The sequence below is a fragment of the Magallana gigas genome, chromosome 4, assembly GCF_963853765.1.
Source record: "Magallana gigas chromosome 4, xbMagGiga1.1, whole genome shotgun sequence".
NCBI classification, from domain to species: Eukaryota; Metazoa; Mollusca; class Bivalvia; order Ostreida; family Ostreidae; genus Magallana; species Magallana gigas.
The window spans coordinates 39781685-39804969 of NC_088856.1; the positions used below are offsets into that span (position 1 = coordinate 39781685).

General features: G+C 32.0%; 2 protein-coding genes across 2 annotated transcripts; both read left to right on the plus strand.

Moving 5' to 3' along the window:
• Nucleotides 1–9367: 9367 nt before the first annotated feature.
• Nucleotides 9368–12149, plus strand: LOC105338234 (uncharacterized). The gene is made up of 2 exons (XM_011443250.4): nucleotides 9368–9506; nucleotides 10068–12149. Exon 2 carries the CDS (start codon nucleotides 10101–10103, stop codon nucleotides 11730–11732), a length of 1632 nt encoding a protein of 543 aa, XP_011441552.3. The 5' UTR covers nucleotides 9368–9506; nucleotides 10068–10100; the 3' UTR covers nucleotides 11733–12149.
• A 2049-nt stretch (nucleotides 12150–14198) lies between these two features.
• Nucleotides 14199–22914, plus strand: LOC105340581 (uncharacterized). The gene is made up of 5 exons (XM_066082417.1): nucleotides 14199–14311; nucleotides 18978–19141; nucleotides 19275–19683; nucleotides 20564–20730; nucleotides 21202–22914. Exons 2-5 carry the CDS (start codon nucleotides 19010–19012, stop codon nucleotides 22435–22437), a joined length of 1944 nt encoding a protein of 647 aa, XP_065938489.1. The 5' UTR covers nucleotides 14199–14311; nucleotides 18978–19009; the 3' UTR covers nucleotides 22438–22914.
• The last annotated feature ends 371 nt before the right edge of the window (nucleotides 22915–23285 follow it).

The following is a 23285-nucleotide window of genomic DNA, read 5'->3' on the forward strand; positions in this document are numbered from 1 at the left end:
TGAATGTCTGTATACATCCTGTCCATCACATTTCTGGCAAAGCCTTAATTGCTATTCTTCCCATGAAGATCTAATCTGTAGGCATTTTTAAAATATGGCGTGATTTTCGATGTTGTCGATAATTCAGAACTAATAATTGTAAAGAAGACAATGAATGCTACAGCTTAAGTGATACAGTAGGACATCTTCTCTCCAGAATCGGCTAATTAAAGTGACAATTGTGTATTCACAGAATGTGTCCACTACGTAGACACGTACGAATTCTGAGTTAAAAGCAAGGTCTGTGAAAGAACAATAGGTACATGTACCATTGAGGTATATAACCTATGCATTTTGCAATAAATAAAAAATTCCTATATTTGGTTTTTACATGTGAATGCACATGTATTTTCTACCTCCATATTCAACTTTGAATACTAAAACAGTCACTCAAATATATTGAAATGATAATCTGGCATCATACCAGCAGAATATGATATAATACATAATGAAATTCAAATTATGACTAAACATGGTTTTATATATTAAATAAGCATGCATGCACCTGTCAAGGAAGAGAAAAATAAATTCAATGATGTTTCCAATTGCCGTATCAATCTTTTTAGTTGTATTAGTACAAGGTATTTAAAGTACTGTTATTCTTTAAATATGAATATCGAAATAACAAATGTTTGCTGCAATTTATATTGTTAACGCCAGTTTGTGACCATAATTTAAAAGTTCTGGATAACCATTTAAGTGAAGGTGTAGTTGATACTTTGATACAACAGTTACTATACATATATTCAAGAATACGGGTTGTCCTTAGCAATATTTCTGTATTAGAACAGTTGTATTACTTTCAATACACGTATATATTCAATCATATAAACTGAGATACAATATATGTTAATTGTCTTAACATCTTGCACTGTGACATTTTTTTCTGTTAGGAAATGTCAATTAGAAATAGTGGCCATATTATTACCTGTATCTGATATTGGCGGGCAGAGGGGGGGGGGGGGGGGAAGATAGAGGTTAAACATTTTTGAAATTGCTCTGCATGCATGTAAAGGAAACATGGGTTTATCTTACATTAACTAAGAGCTCTATCTTAGTTTTTTCCTAATAAGGACTATATGCGGTATAACACATTTTTGCCCCAAAACTCAAAGTTTTATAAGGAGCTTGAAAATAAAGTGAAAAATACAGTGTAGTTGAAATCATGTTGAAAAAAAAGTGTGTAAAAGGTTATCAGCACAGTGTAATGTAGAAATAATGTAGAAATGATGTTGAGAAGATTGTAGCAAAATATGTGTGTTTTCCGATGGCTTTTCAACTCGAAAACACCAAGCTTAGGCTTGCTCCAGTACCATATTATAGTATGATGTGTATTATCATTTAAATAAAAACATTTGTTAAAATCATTCATGAGCAAACCTGCGCTCTACACTTCAGATTACAAAAAATAAAGAAAACATGACAATATTCTTGTTTGTTTGCAAAATTGCGGGAATTAACTCATTTAGGTGACGTCGTCGATAATAAGAAGATAAATAATGATGACTGATATCAAGATTAAAGAGACATGCAGCCATCCTCTGTATAACTGTTTTATAAAGATAGATTTTGATATTAATACGACACTATTTTAAAGTTGGTTTTTTTTTAATTTAGGGCAGCTATTACCATACCAAATATAGTCCTTTTGCCTAATTGACTTTTTCACTAGCCCTGCACACGACCAACACAACTGCCAAAAACTAATGTACTCAAGATAATTTCTATACTCATGCAAATAATCATCAAATAAAAAGAGGGTATAGATAGGTCAATAACCTTCTCGTTCCCTTTGAGTCACATATCATGTTCTGAATCCACACAACCCCATTTTCAAGCAAACAATGCAGAAAGAAACATTTGGCAACAGTGTAAAATGTCCATTCTCTCGATGAAAAATACTACCAATTCTAATATGGACATGTGCTCCACTCTACAACAAATAAATGCAATGAATATTCTAACTATTCTTCTAAAATAACCATTCAAACGTCACTTTCTCTCCTTATTTTAATTTTTAAAATTGGCCAGGTCTTTCACATGCTTTTTTAAATGATATCCATGCCACCTTTGACAGATATAGTTTATTTCTCACCAAAACATTTTGAAATCAAAAAGCTTGGCTTTGTAATTTTGAGTACCAGTAGAACTGTTTCTTGATTTTTTTTTAATTAAAAAAAAAAAAATTACAGTTTTAGTCACACCCCCATTCCTGACTGAGTCAATTTGTAATAAATAATTCTGATTATTTATGACCTCTTTCAATTCAAAAGACATTTTTTTTGCTTTTAAAATAAGTTACATGTTTATGAAGAAAAGTGACAGTGTATCTTTAGCAGATGTAAACCATTGAAATAATCTCATCAGATACCAACACACAGAAGAAGTTGACAATCAGTACTATGTGAATGTGCCTCTTTATATCTTAAAACTAACAGGTGTAAAATTACTACGTACGTCCCCGTTCACTTACTTTTCGTGTTATTTTACCTCCCGTCTGTAACTTTAATACAACTTTAATACAACTTTAATACAACGTCACTTTGTAAAGTCAACACAACAGTTTTGTTTTTGTTTTGAACATATTTTATTGATTAAACAAAAGGATTAGAAACAAGTTCTAACAACTTACAAGTTATTCTCCTTCCACATGACACAACAGTCAGAGGTGCAAGATTCGCATTTCTCTTATGATTTTTTCATTGAACTTAATATTAGGGGCCTACATGCATGTTACATACCAATTCCAATTGAAGACATATCCTTAACTCATGAAAATCATTATAAAAACCATTTCCTGAATCTTAGCAACACTCATAAGCCTTCAAGTACAACAATTTTTAGTTTTACAAATACCTGACGGGTACAGAAAATGTGCCTTGCTACAGCTACATTTTACTTATACCAACAGTCTATAAAAGGGCATATTGTCAAACAATAAGAGAGCATATGTAATTGTGAGAAAAAGTATACCCAATCATGCCAATCGTATTGAGGTTTAAAAAATAGATTCATCTAAGTGAACCACCATTTCCACTTCACCCTCTTTAACATAGATTTGTTTGGTTATCCTTCAGTAATACATCTTCTTTTTAATTATATAATGACCGTTAGTAAGAAATCTTCTTCAATACTGTGAGTATTTTCTAGATATTACCATGAAAAAGCATCACATCATATAAAACTTCCCTCTCGTGTATACCCTCCCCCTATTTTTTGGAAATACATATAAAGCAGTGGTTAGAAATCTTTCACATATAATATTATACTATAACACATATATATATATATTTGATAAAAATTATTAATGAAACTAAGATTTTACCTTCCGATTTGTAGCATTTTTAGTCACAAATAGACATTCCGTCTTGCATGTGATATGTCTTGTTTCCATGAAAAAGTTAGCTACCAATCGTATTTAGTGAATATATTATCTCTGTACTAGGGTTTCTACTCTCTTGTCAACCATGCCTTTAATTTAAATAAAAATCAAACACAACTGGATAGCTGGAGAAGGATTATAAATTCATGCAATAATGTACAAATTTTATATGTTTTCTACATTATTGATGCACAAATACTATAAAAAGATAAAAATATGTTGTTTCTTGTTTATTTCAAATTTTAAAGTAGTTTTCATAGAAGATGTAATTTTTTTAGTTAAATGCATATTTAAATATTTTACATGTAATGTTAATGGAAGAAGGTGTGTAATTTTCAACTATGTAGATAAATATATCGTGATTAAAATTTCACATTTGGATGGAAGGAGCAACAAGCTTGTGTTTTTTGACATTTGATTTTCTGTGATAACTGCATCTATCTTCATGTCAATTTAATTTTAAAGCACTCTTTGTTCATTTAGATTTACCTGTAGTGAACGTTTATTACTGTAACAATAACAGAAACAAAAAGCTGTGCTAAGCTCATAGACCCCTTCACGGTACTGTTGTACTGCTTTTTTGCAGGGCAAAATGGCGAAGATTTTAGTGAAATATGAATTAGCGCGTTAACTATTTAATCTACGTACATATTTACATGTAGTTGTCTAACTCCTAGAGCGTTGCCAATAATTATCAATTTGCCCTTTAAGAGAGCAGTACCGGTTTCACCTTAAAGGGGTCTATGATGTTTCTTGAAACGCTTTATCAAGTAAATGTATTTCATCAATTGTATAATTACTATAATAGTAATTTCTGCACTTAATCTACAGAATTTATCATAGAATTTATCACAACTCAATTAACTTTATTGACTTTATTTTTCATCCAATATAATTTCTAAATTTATTTACATAGTAGAATATGTATTCATATCCGACTGAAACATTTTGAAAGTAAATTATTTACTGCCATATATTTTATATATCATTTAAAGGTATATGTGGTGTATTTGGAGTAAACTATTTGACATAAGTTTGAGTAAAAATATACAAGTCATCATGATTCCTATAATTTGTCTCTAAACTTTGCTAGCCTTCTGATAAATATTAATGTGATCTGCCATTGATAACGCCACTGTGCATGCGCGCGAGATTACCCAGCATTGTAAACTCGATGAAAGAACTTAGAATAACGTTTTTCATGTCTTTAATAAGATGAATATTATATGATATGAAACTCGTGGCATTATTATTCTGATATTCATTAATTTAGAAGGATAAAAGTTGTTATTTAGTTGAAATGTAGGTAAAACACGATTTAAGTGTCACCAACACGGCAAACTGAGTACATACCCCTTCCATAAGAGATGCATGTACTGAGAGTATCTATTTATTCTTTATTCAGAAAATCCTCTTGTGATTTATGAATTATAAAGTAAAGACACAGAAAACGTGGAACACGAACCTGACTAGCAAAACCCCTACTACTTCATGATGGAAACTTAAGTTCAATTCGGCTTTTTTTCTAAATTCCACCAATCTACTGAGTACATGGTCTCCGATGACGGTCTTATTCTTATACTTGTCACTCTGTTCCTTCTTCTTTTCTCGTCAAATCCGTCAAACTTAACGGTTTTGCCAATATTTCTAGTCGTCGTCATTGTTGTTGATAGACCGAGACAGATGTCACGTCATCCATTAAAAGTCGTATTTCAAAACCCCATGAGGTTTGCATGGGGTTTTATATGAGGTATTTTTTTAAGTAAAATCCCATTGGGTTTGATTTTTTAAGTTCTAATATTTGCAAAAGTATAAAAAAAAAAGATCAATTTCTTTTTTTTAAAATCCCACCTTTTGGTTCTAAACTTTTCTTGATAGTATGTATGGAAAGGGTTGCGGAAGGCCGAAAATGTCCATTCTGAAGTTGTCCTTCCGACTGTTATTCCTAAAACGAGTTAAGTCAATAACTTGAATTTAAATTGAGAAAAGTTATTACATTTACATTTCATTTAAACAATCAATATTTAAACAAGGTTTATGTATAATTGTGCAGATTTATCTTGATATTTTTTTAACATAAAAAGTAACACCCACAATTATACTTATCCAATCTGACTGATAACTATTCATATCTAATCGCTACAGGCCATGACACTTTTTTCATTTCTAATAAAACAATAAAACTTACATGGTGTTATTTGCTGTACATTACTTAGTAAAAAGCGTTAAACTTCATAATGATATTCAACAAAGGGCTCACAAACTATTGTTTGGTAAAGAAGATTTATATGGGTTTTTTTTCTTCTAATGGAGATCAATACAATCTCTAAAAATGGCTCTGACCATCTAGTCTTCCTAAAATACAGAATTTTTAGTACAAGTAATTCAAAAATTATCTGCATTTACATGTAGACTGATGCAAGATTTAAACATTACAATTGGCAGCATTTAAATAAAGGCTAGCTTTTTTCAGGCTAATTGTAGAGATACATATACTGCAGAAGACCTCTGACATGAATGAAACTAAGTTTTGTAAGTCCTTCAAAAACACAGAGGATAATGATAATGCCACAGGTAGTTTTGAGGTTTTATGTAGCTCTATAATTATTTGTAATAAGTGAATGTTAAGTTTACAATCTGTTTTATTGATTTAATATTTTGAGGTCAGGTTGTCGTACATGTAATGTACATGTATTAGTGTTGTCAATGTAAATAAAAAAAGAGAAAAAATAGGCTTCAATACAGTTTCAAATTCGATTTCTTGTTCTTCTTAGGACCTTCTTCAGAGGAGATGAATATGAACGTGGTAGGCGTAACAGCTAGTTCTGACAAAGAATCAAAGACTAAATCATGATTTCCAGAAAGTTTCCCAATCCTGCGAGAAATGCGGCATTAACTAGCCAAAACCCAGTATAAACCTAATACTCCACATTATTATTTGAGCGGTAAGGAATAGGGCATCGGTTAGGTCCTACAGCAAAGATTGTTTAACACCATAGAAGCAACAATTGAGTAGTGCACTGGCTAAAATTGCTAAGTCTAAATTTTAGATTAGATTCCTGCTCAAACTTTTTTTTAAAATGCAAATGTTCTGAGGAGGACCTTCATAACATTTGCACTACGTGCCATTATGTTATAAAATATATTTTTATAATTGTGTACCTTATTATTCTAAGCATTCAGAAAATATACGATTCAAATATATTTTCTGATTACTAATATAAAGTGTATCAAAAATCAATAGAAAAATGGCCACCTGCATTCCATGTTTACGGTCTAAAAACGGCGTTTCATTACAAGAGTTGTGCACCTTTGAGGCGATCATCCACGAAAACAAATCATACCTTATTTCTTAAGTGTTCAAGCAGGATAAACATGTCATCGCTTTCCAGTCGCCTTTTTTCTTTTTAATGTGTTTTCCTAAATGGGGTTCGTTTAAATAAATAAGGACCACCAATCTAATTAACAAATAATCTTTCATCTGTATACAAATCATCTATTACTTTTTGAATATTATTTTGTGACTAACTTGACTTGCCCATCGTGTTTCCTACTGGAAGATATATAAACATACTCTTAATTTCATTTTCCAGATGTTTTGTGTAATCTATGCCACATTTAACAATGAGTTTGTGATTCTTAATCTTCTATATTTTTTATGGATTTTATACGTACTCACATGTTCTTCTGGAATTTAATAAAACCATGTTATGCTTTTGTCGTTTTCGTAGAGAGCTTCATTCAAAACTCGATTTGTATAATGGAATCATAATTTAATTGAATATGATCTTTAAAGAAAAATATTGTATCAAAATCTTGAAATTGAGGAGAGATGTATTCATTGACAAGATATTGTGTACCTTAGTATTCAGTAAATGTTCGGTTTAAATAATTCATTACCAATTCACAATGATCTATTAGTACAACACTGTATTGGGCAACCATAGCCACATGTACATCCTGTACACAGGTGGTCATAATATGTGACTATGTGACAAGCCCACCAAACATTCTGTATCGGCTGTCAGATAAATCGTTGTGTGGAGTGCGTTCACAATAACCTCTATAAGCTTAAGTCCCTGTCACATGCCATTCTTTCACAGGAATATTGATTTAATGCTTCCTAAGTGTAACTTCCATTTATGCAAAATGTGCGAGGTTCATTGTCAACAATATCAAATTCCAATATGCATAAGGTATTGTTGCATCGGTGCCCATAAAAACTGGCTGAATTTGTCAAGGTGAAAAAACAAGAAATTTAAAACGAAAGAGATAAATTAGAGGCTAGAACTATTCTAAATACAACAACACAGACGCAGGTTTGCAAGACAGATTTGCTAAAACACAACGGAAAATAGTTGAAAAGGAAAAGCATAGAAAAATCCGGCATAAGAAAGTTGATATTTTTTTATTGTGCTTGATTGTTTTTTATTTTATTCAAGATGCAAAACACAGGAATGTTGAAATTGTTAACGCATATCGGACAAAAATTAAAAATCTTACTCAGGACATGGTGTAAAAAATTCAGCAAAACAAGCAAATCCTGAAAAATAACAAAGTATCAAATTTTGTTAACTATTGACCAAAACTAAAAGAATATTTAGATGTTTCAACAGATAAACTAGACATCCAAATGGTGCCCTTTAAAGCAAATGAAGTCGTAGGGAGAGAGTTCAGCATAGCCACAGGATTAATCATTGGCTATTGTCAAACACTACTTTGTTATATCATCACTTGCAAGATGGCTTTTCATTTTTATCAACACAAATGATGCATAACATAGCCAGAATTATTGCTGTTATTCCCACTGAGCGTAAACAATCTTCTATTGCGTAGTCTGTGTTGGAGAAAATGAATACACGGATCTGTATAAGAAACGCGAACAATCCTTTGACTGTGACTTGTGAGCCAGTGAAATAGCAGTAACAAGTCAGGATGACCTGCTCTGTGTGTATTTATTAATTCAGTCCAAGAACAATAGTTTCAGATCGTGTAAATCAAATCATAGTGGTAGACAAATATAACGTATGTCTACACAACGTGGATCAAGACGGACAATTCTCTCAAAATTTTAACATATATAAAACCTGTGAATTAAGTGTGGAAAATGAGGGAATACTGTTGGTTGGGTTTATGGAATCAGGAGAAATAAAAAGATATTCTATTAATCGAAATTGTAAATGATTCACCTTGATTTGCTTTAAATTCGAATACCTTGAGGTATTGAAAAGAAACACACAGGTCTCTACAGTACAATAGTTCTAGATAGACCTATCAGGAAGTCTTATGTTTGTATTTTAAGCGTTTTGCTATCTGTTACACCCGCTTTTACTATTTTATGTTTGCAAACATCAATTCATCAAAGAGGGTAAGGGGAAAGGAGAACAGAGTCAAAGGACTTTATACCTTAACTCCAGTAGCCAAAAATTGTAAATGTTTGGTAACTAGAGACCATCAGGCATTCAATGGTCTATCTTTTATTGTGGAATCATTTAATTTTGTGGGGGCCAATTTTCGTGGATTGTGTGTTATTCACTTATTCATGGGGATGTAATTTCGTGGATGACTCAGATGTCAGTTTTAGTAGGTAATCTAAACCTTTTATAATTAGTTTTCGTTGATAATGTAGATTCGTTGGCGAGGGTTACCCACGAATATTAGGAAAATTGAGCAATCACGAATTGTAAAGATTCCACAGTATTCACTATTGTTACCATTAATATTGCACACAGCATGCATTGATGGCTTCTAGTGTTCCAATCATTTTTAATCTTTTCAATCATTTGCGTTAGTGGGTTGCAAAGCATCTTCAAACAAACACTCTTTCTTTTATTAAGTCTTTACATCTAACATCTTCTGGTAAAAAGGTTATTGCTGTTTAAACTTAGAACAAAAATAACTGACCTACATACTTGATGATTTAAATATTGATTGTTACAACTACTTCTGTATTTAAAGCTTGTATCTGACATTTAAAGGTATGATGTGATCTCAAAAGGGTAGTAACGCTAACGGACAAAAGTAATCCATGTCTGGAAAGCACCATGTTGGAAAGTTCTGCAAATTATATTTGGAAACATAACAAGTAAGTTTTATCATATGCTTCAAAGTTTATCGATTTTCAATGGTTTCCATCTTTTGACAAATCACCATAAAATATGCCTCTTACAGAAAACACAATTCCTCTCCCTATGCAACAATTATCTCTTTAGACATACATAACACTTATATGTAAAACCGAGGTATTTTATATACCGATTCTTGAAAGTAAAATGGTCCGAACGGATAAATTTACTAAATTTTTGTAAAGTATTTTACACTTTTTTCCCTTTTGTGAATTATTCCTGAACCAGTATATTGGTATAACGGTGTCTTTTTGTTAAAATGATAACATCAACTAATCCAGTCCGTCTTTGAAATTTAGACAAAAAGCACATTTTTAATTATTCAGATTAATACTTTTGGCATAATTAACATTCTTGCAGAGAGGTATCTCCTTTAAACAAAAAACATGTAAGCTTTTTCAAAATATACTCTAGGTTGATTTAGTTATACCGTTTGAGTCAGAGAGTTTACATGACAGGGGCCATTTTATTTTATGCTTCCATTTAGCTAAAATTAATGAATTGTATAATATTTCTTGCAGAACAAATTTAGCAAGTTGAAAAGTTTCCTGATTATGGATCCATGGTCAAGTGCCCAAGATGTTGTATGCTGCGCCCTATGTCAAACCCCTGAGACCCCCTTATACTGTGAAATTTGTCTTATGAATCTTTGTAAAGATTGTATATTGAAGCATGTATCTGACCCGTCAAAGGTTCATAATGTGGTGTCATTTAAACAGCACTGCACTACTCTGAATCATCCGACAACACAATGTGATCACCGCAGTGAAAAATCTGATTTTTGTAGACTGTGCATTTCTGAAGAACAGTTAGTGCATAAACCAGAAGTCCTATTAAACTCCCTGGAAAGCAAAAAGGTTTTACAAAGAGATTTGCAAGAATTGGAGAAATACATTTTTCCCAAATACAATTCTATTGCATCAAGCATTCCATTTCAAAAGGCCGAGCTAACTAAAAACTCCAAGAAATTGAAAACGTTTTTTACTGAAAGAGGAAAACTATGGCACAACGAAATAGACAACCTAATCAAAAACCTGAAATCTGACCTTGATGAAATGGAACACAAACATTTAGTAGTCCTAAATAAAAAGGAATCTGAAATCAAAAGCACCATTTCTGAAATCACAAAGACTATAGATTTAATAAAGGCGTTACTTAAGTCTGCAGATGTTTGCCGCGTCTTTGAGTACAAATCTAGGAATGCTGAATTCAGAAGATTGCCTCCAAAACTCAATGTTTCCTTACCAAAATTTAAACCTCGGGAAATCAAAAGAGATCAGCTTATGGAACAGTTTGGTTCTCTGTCACAATTATCCTTTAGAACAGAAGAAGAATACTACACAATGGCGGCCATGGGAGCAGACTCTTCTACTACAGACCGGTCACTATTGGATATACCGCTGATCATATCATCTTTTGATACTAAGAGTACAAATCTAACCAGTTTGGCCTGTCTGAATGATTTAGAGATTTGGGCGCTTGGTGGGGACAGCATCATGAGACTCTATAGCCACCAAGGGAAAGAACTGAAATTAATTGAAACCAAATCAAAGGAAAATCCATGCGACATTGCAGTGACAGTGAGCGGGGAACTTGTTTATGCTGACTACAGAGAAAGAACTGTAAATATAGTGAGAAATACAGAAATACAGTCAGTTATTTCACTTTTGGGTTGGAAACCTCGCAATGTCACGAGTACCTTATCTGGCGACCTTCTGGTTGTTATGTGCTGTGACGATTTTAACCAAACTAAAGTTGTGCGTTACTTTGACCTCAATGAAAAACAAAGCATCCAGTACAATGATAATGGGAAACCTCTCTATTCATCTGGTTGCATCAAATACATAACTGAGAACAGAAATTTAGATATTTGTGTATCTGACCGCGATGCCAATGCAGTAGTAGCAGTCAATCAGAAAGGGAAATTCCTCTTTAATTACACATTTAGTCCAAATGCGAAACCATTTACACCAACTGGCATCACTACAGACAGCCAGAGCCGAATCCTAACAGCAGACAGTACCAACAACTGTATCCACATCATACACCAGAAAGGACAGCTCCTCCGCTTGATTGAAAACTGCAGTTTACTCTCTCCTTGGGGTTTATCTGTTGACGCCAGAGACAATCTTTTCGTGGCTGAAAATGACTCAAGTAGAGTGAAGAAAATACAATACTGCAAATAAATCAATCAACTGTACATTTGAAATGGAAACTGAATGTAATCAAACTAACTTTATAAAAACATATTTCCATTTATCAGATTGCCTGAGTAGATCAATTCATTATGTCTTTTGTGTCGTTAAAAACTAATACTACTTCGTACTTTCCGGGGTATATTTTTCAAATGTTAGCAAACGTAAATGTTATGGACATACAGAGCTTGATCTTTGAAGTATAATAATAATAAAATAAGGACTATTGTCCATGTTTATTCGCTAAATTATCTTTTTTCTGCATCAAACAAATGTACATGTAAGTTGATTGAAATTGTTGAAGTGATTTCCATATGTATGTTTGTAAATATAAACGCTTCTCGAAAGATTGTTAATTGCTTACATTAGTTAATTGTTTAAAATGTTCAATAAAAAATCTAAGATTTATTTCCTTGAATCTACTCAACAACGTTTAATCCTGAAAACACCACTCGTAAATAGGCACCACCACACAGGTTTATAAACACGTGTTTACTTATAAAAGCTTGTTACATCCGACTGCACACTTAAACTCATGAAGTAATTTTTTTTCGTGGTTTGAGGTTTATTTCTTGTTTTGTTCTGCATTTCTGTTTGTAATAGTGCATTTACATGTACATTTGATGTTAGAATTCTCCTGGCCTGGAAAAGATTGCGTAAAATCTCATATTATGCAATGACAGTGTAGATACCATATTGACGCGGGAATCCTAAATTGCATGTACCTACCTGTATCAATTGCGTCGTTTGCTTACCGAACTTTTATACTTATATGCATTTTGAATTGTGAAATTTTTCAAAACAATCTACTTCTTTGTCGAACTAACGGTAAACGGATCAATAAATTATGTTAACTTTATCATATATAACAGTGAGAAAAATTCGCAATAAGATATCTAGGAAACTATCGATATCATGAAATCGTTTAAAAATGATTAAAATAAATTGTAATTATTACATTTTATTTAACTAAATGACATTAATAAGTTATCAATGACATACATGTATTTTATTTCAAAGATATTGTGATTCCATCGACTTAGCGAAAAATTAAACTAATTTTTCAAGTATCTACAATTACAACAATATATAAAAATGTTTGCTATAATGTATTGAGTTTAAATGTTCGTATTTAATCAAAAGCACTGGAAGTGCTGTATATCATGCGTAAAATTTGATAATTTTATCCCCACAGAGTAACATGATGCACATGTACGTCCAAACATGTGAGACCTCCATGGATTGCGGCGATGAAAGAGAAATATGACGCACAATGCCTTTGACACGTAGCTCTTAGCTTAAATGAAATCCACAAAATTGATAATGAACAAATAATGATAAAAACACAGGTGGCTTTATAATGAGGCGTCTCTGCGAATTTGCAACGGCCATAGTAAGGTTTCTTACCGTCGAGTTCCGTTTTCGGATATCTTAACTGGCAATGTTTATGTGTGTAAGAAAACTCAATACAACATCACAAATATACGAGATCTAAACATAATGGTGACGTAATGTTGAAACATTGCTTTAATAAAAGAACATGTTTTGATCCAAACACGGGATTAAAGATCCTCCACATTTTTCGGTATTGTCTCACAAGCCTTTCTTAGAAATATGAAACGTTTATATTTCTTAGAAAGATGGAATTCTTGCATTGTTTGATTTGACAATGACAGCAGAAGGAACAATACTGGTAAAAATCAGCTTTCAGAATGTATCACTATTCAAAAAAGTACCTGCTCTTTTCGAATTCGGAACTGTATAATGTTTGATTGTTCAATGCTATAGCAAATGCATCAATATTTGACGACGTAAATATTTTCATAATGGATGAAATCGCCATGAGATGACGTACTTTTATAATAAAGCTCATTATTTATAAATTACTAAAAGATACGGATTTTTAGCAATGACTTCAACTTAAAAAATGACAGAAAAAAACAATTTTGTTGAAAAAAATTAACGTTTTAAAATTTTGCCGCTATTTAAAAAAAAAGTTTCAGCAAGATTCGAATTTAGAACCTGCGGGATCAAAGTTAAACCCTTTGCGTCACATAGATAGGCAGCAAAATTTCATAAATGTAGAAGCCAAGGTTTGTAGAGGATCCTTAAGAGCATTCAAAATACGGAAATAATGGAATCCACTAAGTCTTTGTATTTTACATTGCGATGTCACAATCGGTACAATGTTCCTTATTTCTAGGATACATCCAATCATGTTTTATTTCAAAACAGTAATGTTTTCAATTCTGTTAAACATTTGTTATTTGTTCTTTAACGAAAAACGTCATACTTAACAATACCTATTTAACATATATATTCTAAAAACGTGAACATTCAACTTCCAAAATTAAAAATCTAAAATTGTCAGTACTTATGTCCTTGTTTACTGTCTTTTATTCATATAACCATAATCTATTCAGCATGCAATTTAATTTATCATCTCCTGTTAATATTTTCAGTACTTTGATCCATTTCAACTTTTAACATTGTATAACCTTCAAAAGAGACGTTCACAGCTGAAAAATACACAACTGCGTCGGTTTTCTTGGCCTGGAAATCATTTTAAGGTAATGCATTTATCCTATAAGGTTAGCAAAACATACTAGCGAAACATTAGCATATATTATAATCTTTAGATATTTTTGACTGAAATTTGCTTTTCTTTGACAATTATGATCATTCCTTCTTAAACTTTAACTTGTATATGTATGGAGGTATTCACTTTTTCAGTTAGTCCCTCAGAACCAAGCTACATGTTAGTTATATAAACGTAGGTAAATGATCTTAAAGTATGTTTAATTCATTTTGAACTGTTAACACCGTCTACATGATTGTATAACAGGCTTTTTTTCTAAAAAAAAAAAATATATACAGATTTAAGATCAATATGTTGAATAGTCATCAATGAACTTCCTTTATTACAACAAGAAACGTAAAAAAAAGTATAGTTAAGGTGTTTTTTTTTCAGAATGCAGAAGTCCTGATCTATCTATCTATCTATCTATCTATCTATCTATCTATCTATCTATCTACAGATGAATTTGCTTTGCCAATCCAAACATTTTACATATTACGTTATATACGTGTTACTTTCTAATGTGTATAGACTGAGGAACTTTCCCTCTAACTGGTTTTGATTTCGATTAATCGTTTGGAGTAAATATAGTTATAAATATATAATATGTCGTTGCATAAAATTCAGATTAGGCTATTAACGGCATGTACATTTTTCACAGAAAGGTATATGTACACTATGATTTTATTTGATAAGCGTATTTTATATAGTTATCCTTGTTTTATTACATAATGTTTTTTTACTTAGCCCTTTTTATACCTCGTAAGAATTCAACTTTAACATATCGATGCGACCACTATTGCTTCAATCATCGATCAGTTCAGGTGAATACGCAGTATAGTTGCCTTGTTCGGGTATCGTTTTTCGAAAAACGTTCAACGGTCCACATTTTTTGCATTAACCTTCCTTGCTTTAAAAATCTGCAGGTTATTCAATTTTCAAAACATGCTTGCAGGTAGAGAGCACACGCAATCCCCATTCCCACGATACAGCAGATAAATCTCATACTATGCAATGACAGTGTAAATAACATATTGACGCGGGAATCCTAAATTGCATGTACATACCTGTATCAATTGCGTCGTTTGCTTACCGAACTTTTGTGCTTGTTTGTATTTTGAATTAAGATTTTTTTTCAAAAAATCAGATGCTTCTTTTTCGTCGAACTAACGGTAAACGGATCAATAAATTATGTTAACTTTATCATATATAACAGTGAGAAAAATTTGCAATAAGATATCTAGGAAACTATCATGAAATCGTTTAAAAAGTTATTAAAATAAATTGTAATTATTACATTTTTATTTAATTTAACTAAATGATTAATCAGTTTTCAAAGACATACATGTATTTTTTTTCAAAGACATTGTGATTCCATCGACTTTAGCAAAAAATTAAACTAATTTTTTAAGTATCTACAATTACAACAATATCCAAAAATGTTTGCTATAAGGTACTGAGTTTAAATATTCATCTTTAATAAAAAAAAAAAAAACACTGGAAGTGCTGTATATCATGTGAATCAAATGGCAATATTTCATTCATTCATATTCTTTTATTATTTCACGTACATCATAAATTGGTTTTTTGACTACCTTTTTTGTTTGCTTCATCTTTTAATAAGTAACATAAAAACTCATTTTTGCAAAATGGCTTTGTTTATCTTTATAATTACCCATGAGAGAGGAGGGAGAGTGATAAAAATTGATTGATCATAGTAATCTTGAAATTTAGGTATTGTGCATTAAGATGCAATAAAATAAAAATATAGATACGCACCGAAAGAAAATTAGAGGAGCATGTCTGGACAAATGCTTGCTGGTCTGGTTTTTAAAATACAGTTTTGATGTACATCAATTTTAAATGGGACAAAGAAGAGAGCCCTTGTCGTCGTAAAGTATGTTATTGAGTAAACATAAGCAGCCTGAAGTTTTGAGGATTTGTAACGATCATGTTTCAACTTACACAGCTGTATTCTTTAACCTAAATCTGTCTTCAACGATTTCATCACTGCACCATTAATTATGGCTCGAGAACTTGTTTACTCAAACACATGCAATGTGTTAGAGCTTTTATTCTTTTCACGAAAATTGCGATTGATGTTTTCACAATTTGTTCAAAATATAATCTGTAATTGTTTTGCACGTAGCCCTATACTTAACGCTTGGTTATTCTTTTGTTATAATGTCAATGTTTAGACTTGACAAATATGCTACAAAAAGAATCTTTTTTTAACTTATCTCTTGGACTTTGTTTATCCAATCGTTCAAATTACATAATTAAGCCGTTCAGCTAGGTTGTAATATATCCTACCAATAGTTCCTCAATATAAACTTTAAGATTAATCATTTGGAAAACCTTTTGGGTTTTATAATGTTTTGAACATTGTTAAATTTATCTTAAAAATGATAAGTAAAAAATTAAGTTACTAAACTATTTATATATTTCTATTTCCCAAGGTATTTTGTTCCAGTTAACTTAATATTTACTAAAATAAAGTGGTCAAAGAAAACTATAAAGGTTAAATTTCCCCAATGCTATACAAAATTTATAGGATAAACATGGTTTATTGTTTGTTTGTTTTGTTTTGTTTGTTCTTTTATTTTATTTTTTAGCTCACCTGAGCTGAAAGCTCAAGTGAGCTATTCTGATTACATTTAGTCTGTCGTCCGTCTGTCCGTCTGTCTGTAGACTTTTCACATTTTCAACATCTTTTCAAGAAAAATTTGGCCAATTTCAACCAAAATCCAAATTAGGGACCACGCCCTTTTTCAAAAGGATATGATAAGGAATTATTAACAATTTTTGAGAGAATTTTAAAAATTTTCTTTTCAAGAGCCATTTGGCCAGGAAAGCTGAAACATTGTGGAATCATTCTCAACTAATGTAGATTCAAAGTTGTGAAAATCATGACCCTTGGGGTAAGGTGGAGCCACAATGGCGGTTGAATTTTTACATAGGAATATATTGAGTCAATATTTAAAGGTTCTCAAAAATAATCAGCCAAGAAAGCGAAATCGTGTGTGGAAGCATGCTTAGCAAGATTTTATTTTGTACAAATAATGACATCCCCTAGGGGTAGGGCGGGGCCACAATAAGTGGCCGAACTTAGGAATATATAGAGTAAATCTTTAAAAATCTTCTTCTCAAAAATCATTAGTCGAGGGAAAATGAAACTTATGTGGAAGCATCCTAAGCTAATGTTTATTCAAAGTCGTGAAAATCATGACCCCTAAGGGTAGGGTGGAGCAACAATGGCGGGTCAAATTTTTACATAGGAACATATAGTGTACATTTTTAGAAGTCTTCATCTCAAAAACTAATCAGCCAGGAAAACTGGAACTTATGTGGAAGCATCCTCAGCTAGTGTAGATTCATAGTTGTGAAAATCATGACCCCTGGGGGTAATGTGGGGCCAAAATGGGGGGGTGAATTTTTACGTAGGAAAATAAAGAGTAAAACTTTAAAAAATCTTCATCTCAGAAACAAATAAACCAGGAAGGCTAGAACCTATGTGGAGGCACATTCAGTTAGTGTAAATACAAAGTTGTGAAAATCATGACCCCTGGGGGTAGGGCGATGCCACATTGGGGAAAGGGCAAATTTTTAAATAGAAATATATAGAGTAAATCTTTAAAAATCTTCTTCTCGGAAACCGATCAGGAAAGCTGAAACTTGTGTGTAGGAACCCTCAGCTAGTGTATATTAAAAGTAGTACACCAGGGGTAGAGTTGGGCCGCAATGGGGGTCGGATTTTAAGTAGAAAAATATAAAGGACATCTTTTTAAAAACTTCATTTAAAAAAACGAAACTTCCAAGTGGTTAAAATATGATACCTGGAGCCAGGGTGGGGCAACAATTTGGTGGGTGAATTTTTAAATAGGAATGTATAGAGAAAAATCTTTTAAAAGAACTATTTCCGTAGAAAAGCTGAAAGCAACTTTAAGTAGTGTATGGTCAAATTCGTTAAAATCAAAATCTTGAGAAGTAGGGTTGGGGTCCAATTTTACAAAGGAAAACATTTTAATTTAAAAAAATTGAAAAGTTAAAATGTATGGTTTTTCATATATGCAAGCATTTTGACAAATTGCTGATTTTTAGAATTGTTTAGACTTTGGTCCCGTGTAATTATTGGGCCTCACAAGGGGTTCAGAGTTTCATGTAGGTTTATATCCTATATATATTAACAATTGTTTAGGATCTTGTTGAGAACTGCAATGCTTAACATATGAAATGACTATAAAATCATCTTGTTAGGAAAGGGACTATATTAAAAACATAAGAATATCTAAGGATTATAAACAGAAGATTATCCTATAGGGGAAAATGGATTTTTATATATACAGGATCTATATATCTTACACGATATTTTCCAGATTTTTTGTATTGTTACTTTATTTAGCTGATTTTATCATGTCTTTAGTTGCTAAGGTGTTTGTTTTTGTTTGTTTGTTTGTTTTGTTTTGTTTGTTTTTTGTTTGTTTTTTGTTGTTTTTTGTTTTTTGTTTGTTTTTTTATTGGGGGGGGGGGGGGGGTATTTGGGGTGGGGATTATGAGGGGTGGTGGTGGAGATAATGTTTGTTTTTTCAATATATAACAAAACTAAGCTACCTGAAACGAGTGATTGTTTTAATGGGGATTTTTCTTATCTTTTCTAGTTTAGTTTGAAAACAATAGTTTTCAAGGGAAAATGATGCAGACTACGTTGGAACTAATATTCAATTCGAGTTTTACGTTACATATCCCCGCATGGATTGTATTCATAGCAATGATATTTGCTTGTTGTCTTCTGTATTGGGACAAAAACTTATCCAAACTTCGGGTAAGGCGACATTATATCTTTTTTTCTCTATTTTTTCTATCCGTATTTTTTCTATTCTGAAACGACAAATATACTAACCAATTGATTGTCCGTCCATGTATTTAACTTATAATCAAATCATCAAATATTGCAGATGAAGGGAAAACCAAAAGCATTTAATGTCACTCATTACTCCTTTGAAGTTAGCTGGAACAAACCAACGTTTGCGTTTCCCAGTAGCTATATGGTTTATGTACGAAAGGCGACAGATCCCGAAGATTGGGAGTCTTTTACGACCCCTGGTGGAGAGCGCTCCATTAGAATAACCGATCTTACCCTCAATACCAGATATATTGTCAGGGTCCGCGCATGTGCGGGTACAGAAACTGGGCCTATTGGAGATGAAAGTGGTGTCATAACTACGAAGAATTTAGCCTTCAAAATAAAACAGGAATCCACTTTGCTTCATGTTCACACAGAAGTACCGAATGCTTTACCCATGTATGCTGTCCAATATGAAATAGACGAAGATGATGACAAAAAGATTCGTAAGATAATAATAGGTGTGTTTTTAATTTATTATGGTTTTAGAAATAAAAACCATTCTAAGAAAGCTAGCTCGCATTTCTGTGACATTTGACTCAATTTTCATTTATTGAATGCTATAAGTAAAATATTCCATTCTAATGTACACATGAAAATATAAAACCAACAACATAAGGGTTCTAATATCTTTAATTTGCTAATCTTTAACCATATCATAGTTATTCGTTTGAACATTTTCGCTTTTATAACTTTGATTTAAATGTAAAGATATACTTCAGAATCTGAAGAGCTGTTCTTTTTTGATTGTTTAAAATACATATATTAATTAAATGTTTGTGATAAAGCTGCTCGTATTGAAAACGGTCGTAATAACTACCAAAATCAAAGAATAAAAGGCAAAAAATACCATTTCAATTAATGTAACGCAAAAGAGTAAAGAAAATAGACCAATTTACAGAAAGTACACTTATGTTGAGAATACTATTTCCACATCTAATAAAAACCAAAATCGGCGACTGGTTATGTATATAACTGCATTCGAAATGCTGTGAGCAACCATAGACTTGTCAAATGCGTATCCCATCACAAAATCAAATCATTGAGGCATGAGCGAACAATTTTGATCTATAATAAAAGTACATACTTCTGAAAATTAAATGAGTGAACATGACTGAACCTAACTGATTCAGCTACTTGAAACAATCTAAGAACATAAGGTTCTTTTTTATATAATAACTTTACTTAACAATAATGCAGAAGAAACGACGCTATGTTTTTCTAATGTTTTAAAAATAACTAACGTAATAAATTTGTAATAGTGTAGTGTAAAACATTCTCCAAAACCTCTTGAATGACAATATCATACACATATTAAATGAATTATGGTTTATTTTATAGGGGAAGCGCTGGTAAATGGTTGCATCCAAAATGGTAAAAGTATATTGTTATTCAGCATGCCCCATTCAGGGAAGACCACTCTTTTGCAAGGAATGATGAATTTTATATTTGGCGTGTCATCAGCTGATGACTTTCGGTTGTGTTTTTCTCCGGAGTTAATGGTCAAGGTAAGATAAATTTTCCAACACAAAGGCAATAATGCAATTTAGTTGTGACGATGCATTTACCCAGGGGATTACCAAATTAAAAACAAATGGATTATTTGACCATTATACACCTTGATGACACAAATCTTTTTAAATGGTTAAATGCATGATTTTGTGTGAATTTTATCTATACATATAATTTGAAAGTGAAATATTTATGCAATATGTGTAAAAAAAAATTGATAATATAAACGTCCAAAATATAAAAGCAAGAATCTCTACCCAACCCCAACTCCCGATTTTATAGATATTTCCCAAATATGCTTGACTGGAAACATACCCGATATACTGTAATTCATAATCATCGATAAAGAATCATCAATATGAAGAAAAAAATGTCTCATCAAAATGATGAAAATTATATATTTGGTTAATGATTTTTATATGATATGATATACAGCATTATGCTTCAAAATGGGATTATTTTTACAGAGTGACCGGTATCGAGACTGGGTTACAGTATATGAGTTCCATGAGTACGAAGGAGGACGGTTGGATTATCCTTTTACAATCATCGATATTCCAAGATTTCATGGGTCAAAAAAGGAATACTTTCTAAGAATACATGATCAAATCACTTCTTATCAATCAACAACTAACTGTATCTGCTATGTCGCACAAAATAATACTTTTAGTTTGTCTGATGATCAAATTGAATATATCCAGTTCATCAAGCATATTTTTCAAACCGATATAGATACAGACTTAGGCTGTTGTTTTTGTACATTTGCTGATTTAGGGCCAACTCACGTAAAAGAAGTCCTTGATATAAATAACATTACGTCGGATGAATCATATATGGTAAACTGGTCATGCTTATTCAATAGTATTGACCATGCATCGAAGTTTTTCTGGGTAACCAATTTTCATGGTCTTGACAAGTTTTTCAAACGTGTAAAAATATCAGACCGGAAATGGTTGTTGGATAAAATAAAGAACGATCAGCCGGGTCCAGGTGAAAAAAACGACGAACTGATTTTGCAGATTGTAGATTTACAACCCGAAGTGAACGAATATCTCGCAAAACTTGGAGAAATGAAGACTTACTATGACACATTCGTCGCTCACGAAAATGATATCAAGTCGACTGGAGATTTTTCATTCACTATCGAAGAAGTAAAACAAACAAAAGAACCACTTCATCCAGGAAAGCACGTTACCATCTGCATTATTTGCTATTTAACTTGCCATGAGGAGTGTAATCTTCCTGACGATGCCGGAAAAAAGAATTGCCAAGCTATGGATAGCAAAGGGTACTGCAAAGAGTGCGAGGAGCGTTGCGTATGGCATCATCATAAAAACATGACATTTATTTATCGTTACATTAGCGTTGAAGTAACAAAGTCCTTTAAGGATATGAAGGAAAGTTACGAACAAGACCACGGTAAGGCATTGGATTTTGAAGAGTATCTTGAATTTTTAAACAAAGACATTGAGACTCTTCTTGAGCGGCTTCATGAAAACGTAAAAAAAATCAACGATTGTACAAACGAGCTGCACGGTATCAAGAAACGCCAGTTTGGAGATTCGTTTGATGATACGATCGATCACATGATCAAGTCAGAGAAGAAAAAGAAAGACAAAGGCTACGAACGAAGAATCGAAATGTTCTTAGAGCTGAAAAAATACACCCAAATGAAAATGATAAAAATCAAAAAAGGGAACTGAAGTGTCCACTATTTACTTTAAAATAGGTACATGAACATTTCCTTGTTTGCCTAAAAGAAGGAGTCTGTCGTCTTTCGAACAACAAAAATGTAACCCTATTAAGATATACATGTATGTCTCTTACTATGTATTTTTTCTGTATTTACTACTGCGTTAATTGCAATTATCTTATTAAGAGTGCAAAAGCATCCACGATTTGGACAGTAACGCAACACCACTCAAACATGATGCTAACCCAATTCAACCCCCCTTCCCGACAACAATGATGATTTTTCCTTGATCTATTTTTTAAAAAAAAACTGTACTGCAAATTCTAAGTTTATTTAATCCAGAATTTTAGTATCTGATACAAAACACGCATCTCAATTCAATTGTCTGAGACTTCCATGGCGGAAAAGACTGAAGCAAGACATCATTTAAAAAATAATGTATTGAATGCATTATTGTATTTTAACAGATAAACATTTTTGTGTTTAGATCCCAAAAAGAACATTACTTAAATGCTACATTTTTGCGGATTTGGTTTTCGTTTGCTTGTTTGTTTGCTCGTTTTTGTTTTTTGTTTTTTGTTTTTGTTTTTTGTTTTTTTATTGAGTTCCTTAAAATGTCAAATACAAACTTTTTGTATTTGAAATAAACTTTTTGTGTTTGAAATTAACTTTTAACTGAAACGTTAAAACGAGAAAATTGGTCACCGAAGAAATTCCAATTTTACAGTATATTCACTTTCAAATCTTAAAAGGGGCATGATCGTGCTTTTTGGTCAAAGTTTTGTTTTTCGTTTTCAATGTTTGCAATGCTTAAGTAAGGCATATCTAATAGTTCATCAAAAATTGAGTGTTAGCCGA

Coding starts and splice junctions, on each gene's coding strand:
- LOC105340581 (XM_066082417.1), top strand. CDS start 19,010: ATGATGCAGACTACGTTGGAACTAATATTCAATTCGAGTTTTACGTTA. Junction 19,142..19,274: donor AAAACTTATCCAAACTTCGG/GTAAGGCGACAT, acceptor CAAATATTGCAG/ATGAAGGGAAAACCAAAAGC. Junction 20,731..21,201: donor CTCCGGAGTTAATGGTCAAG/GTAAGATAAATT, acceptor TTATTTTTACAG/AGTGACCGGTATCGAGACTG.
- LOC105338234 (XM_011443250.4), top strand. CDS start 10,101: ATGGATCCATGGTCAAGTGCCCAAGATGTTGTATGCTGCGCCCTATGT.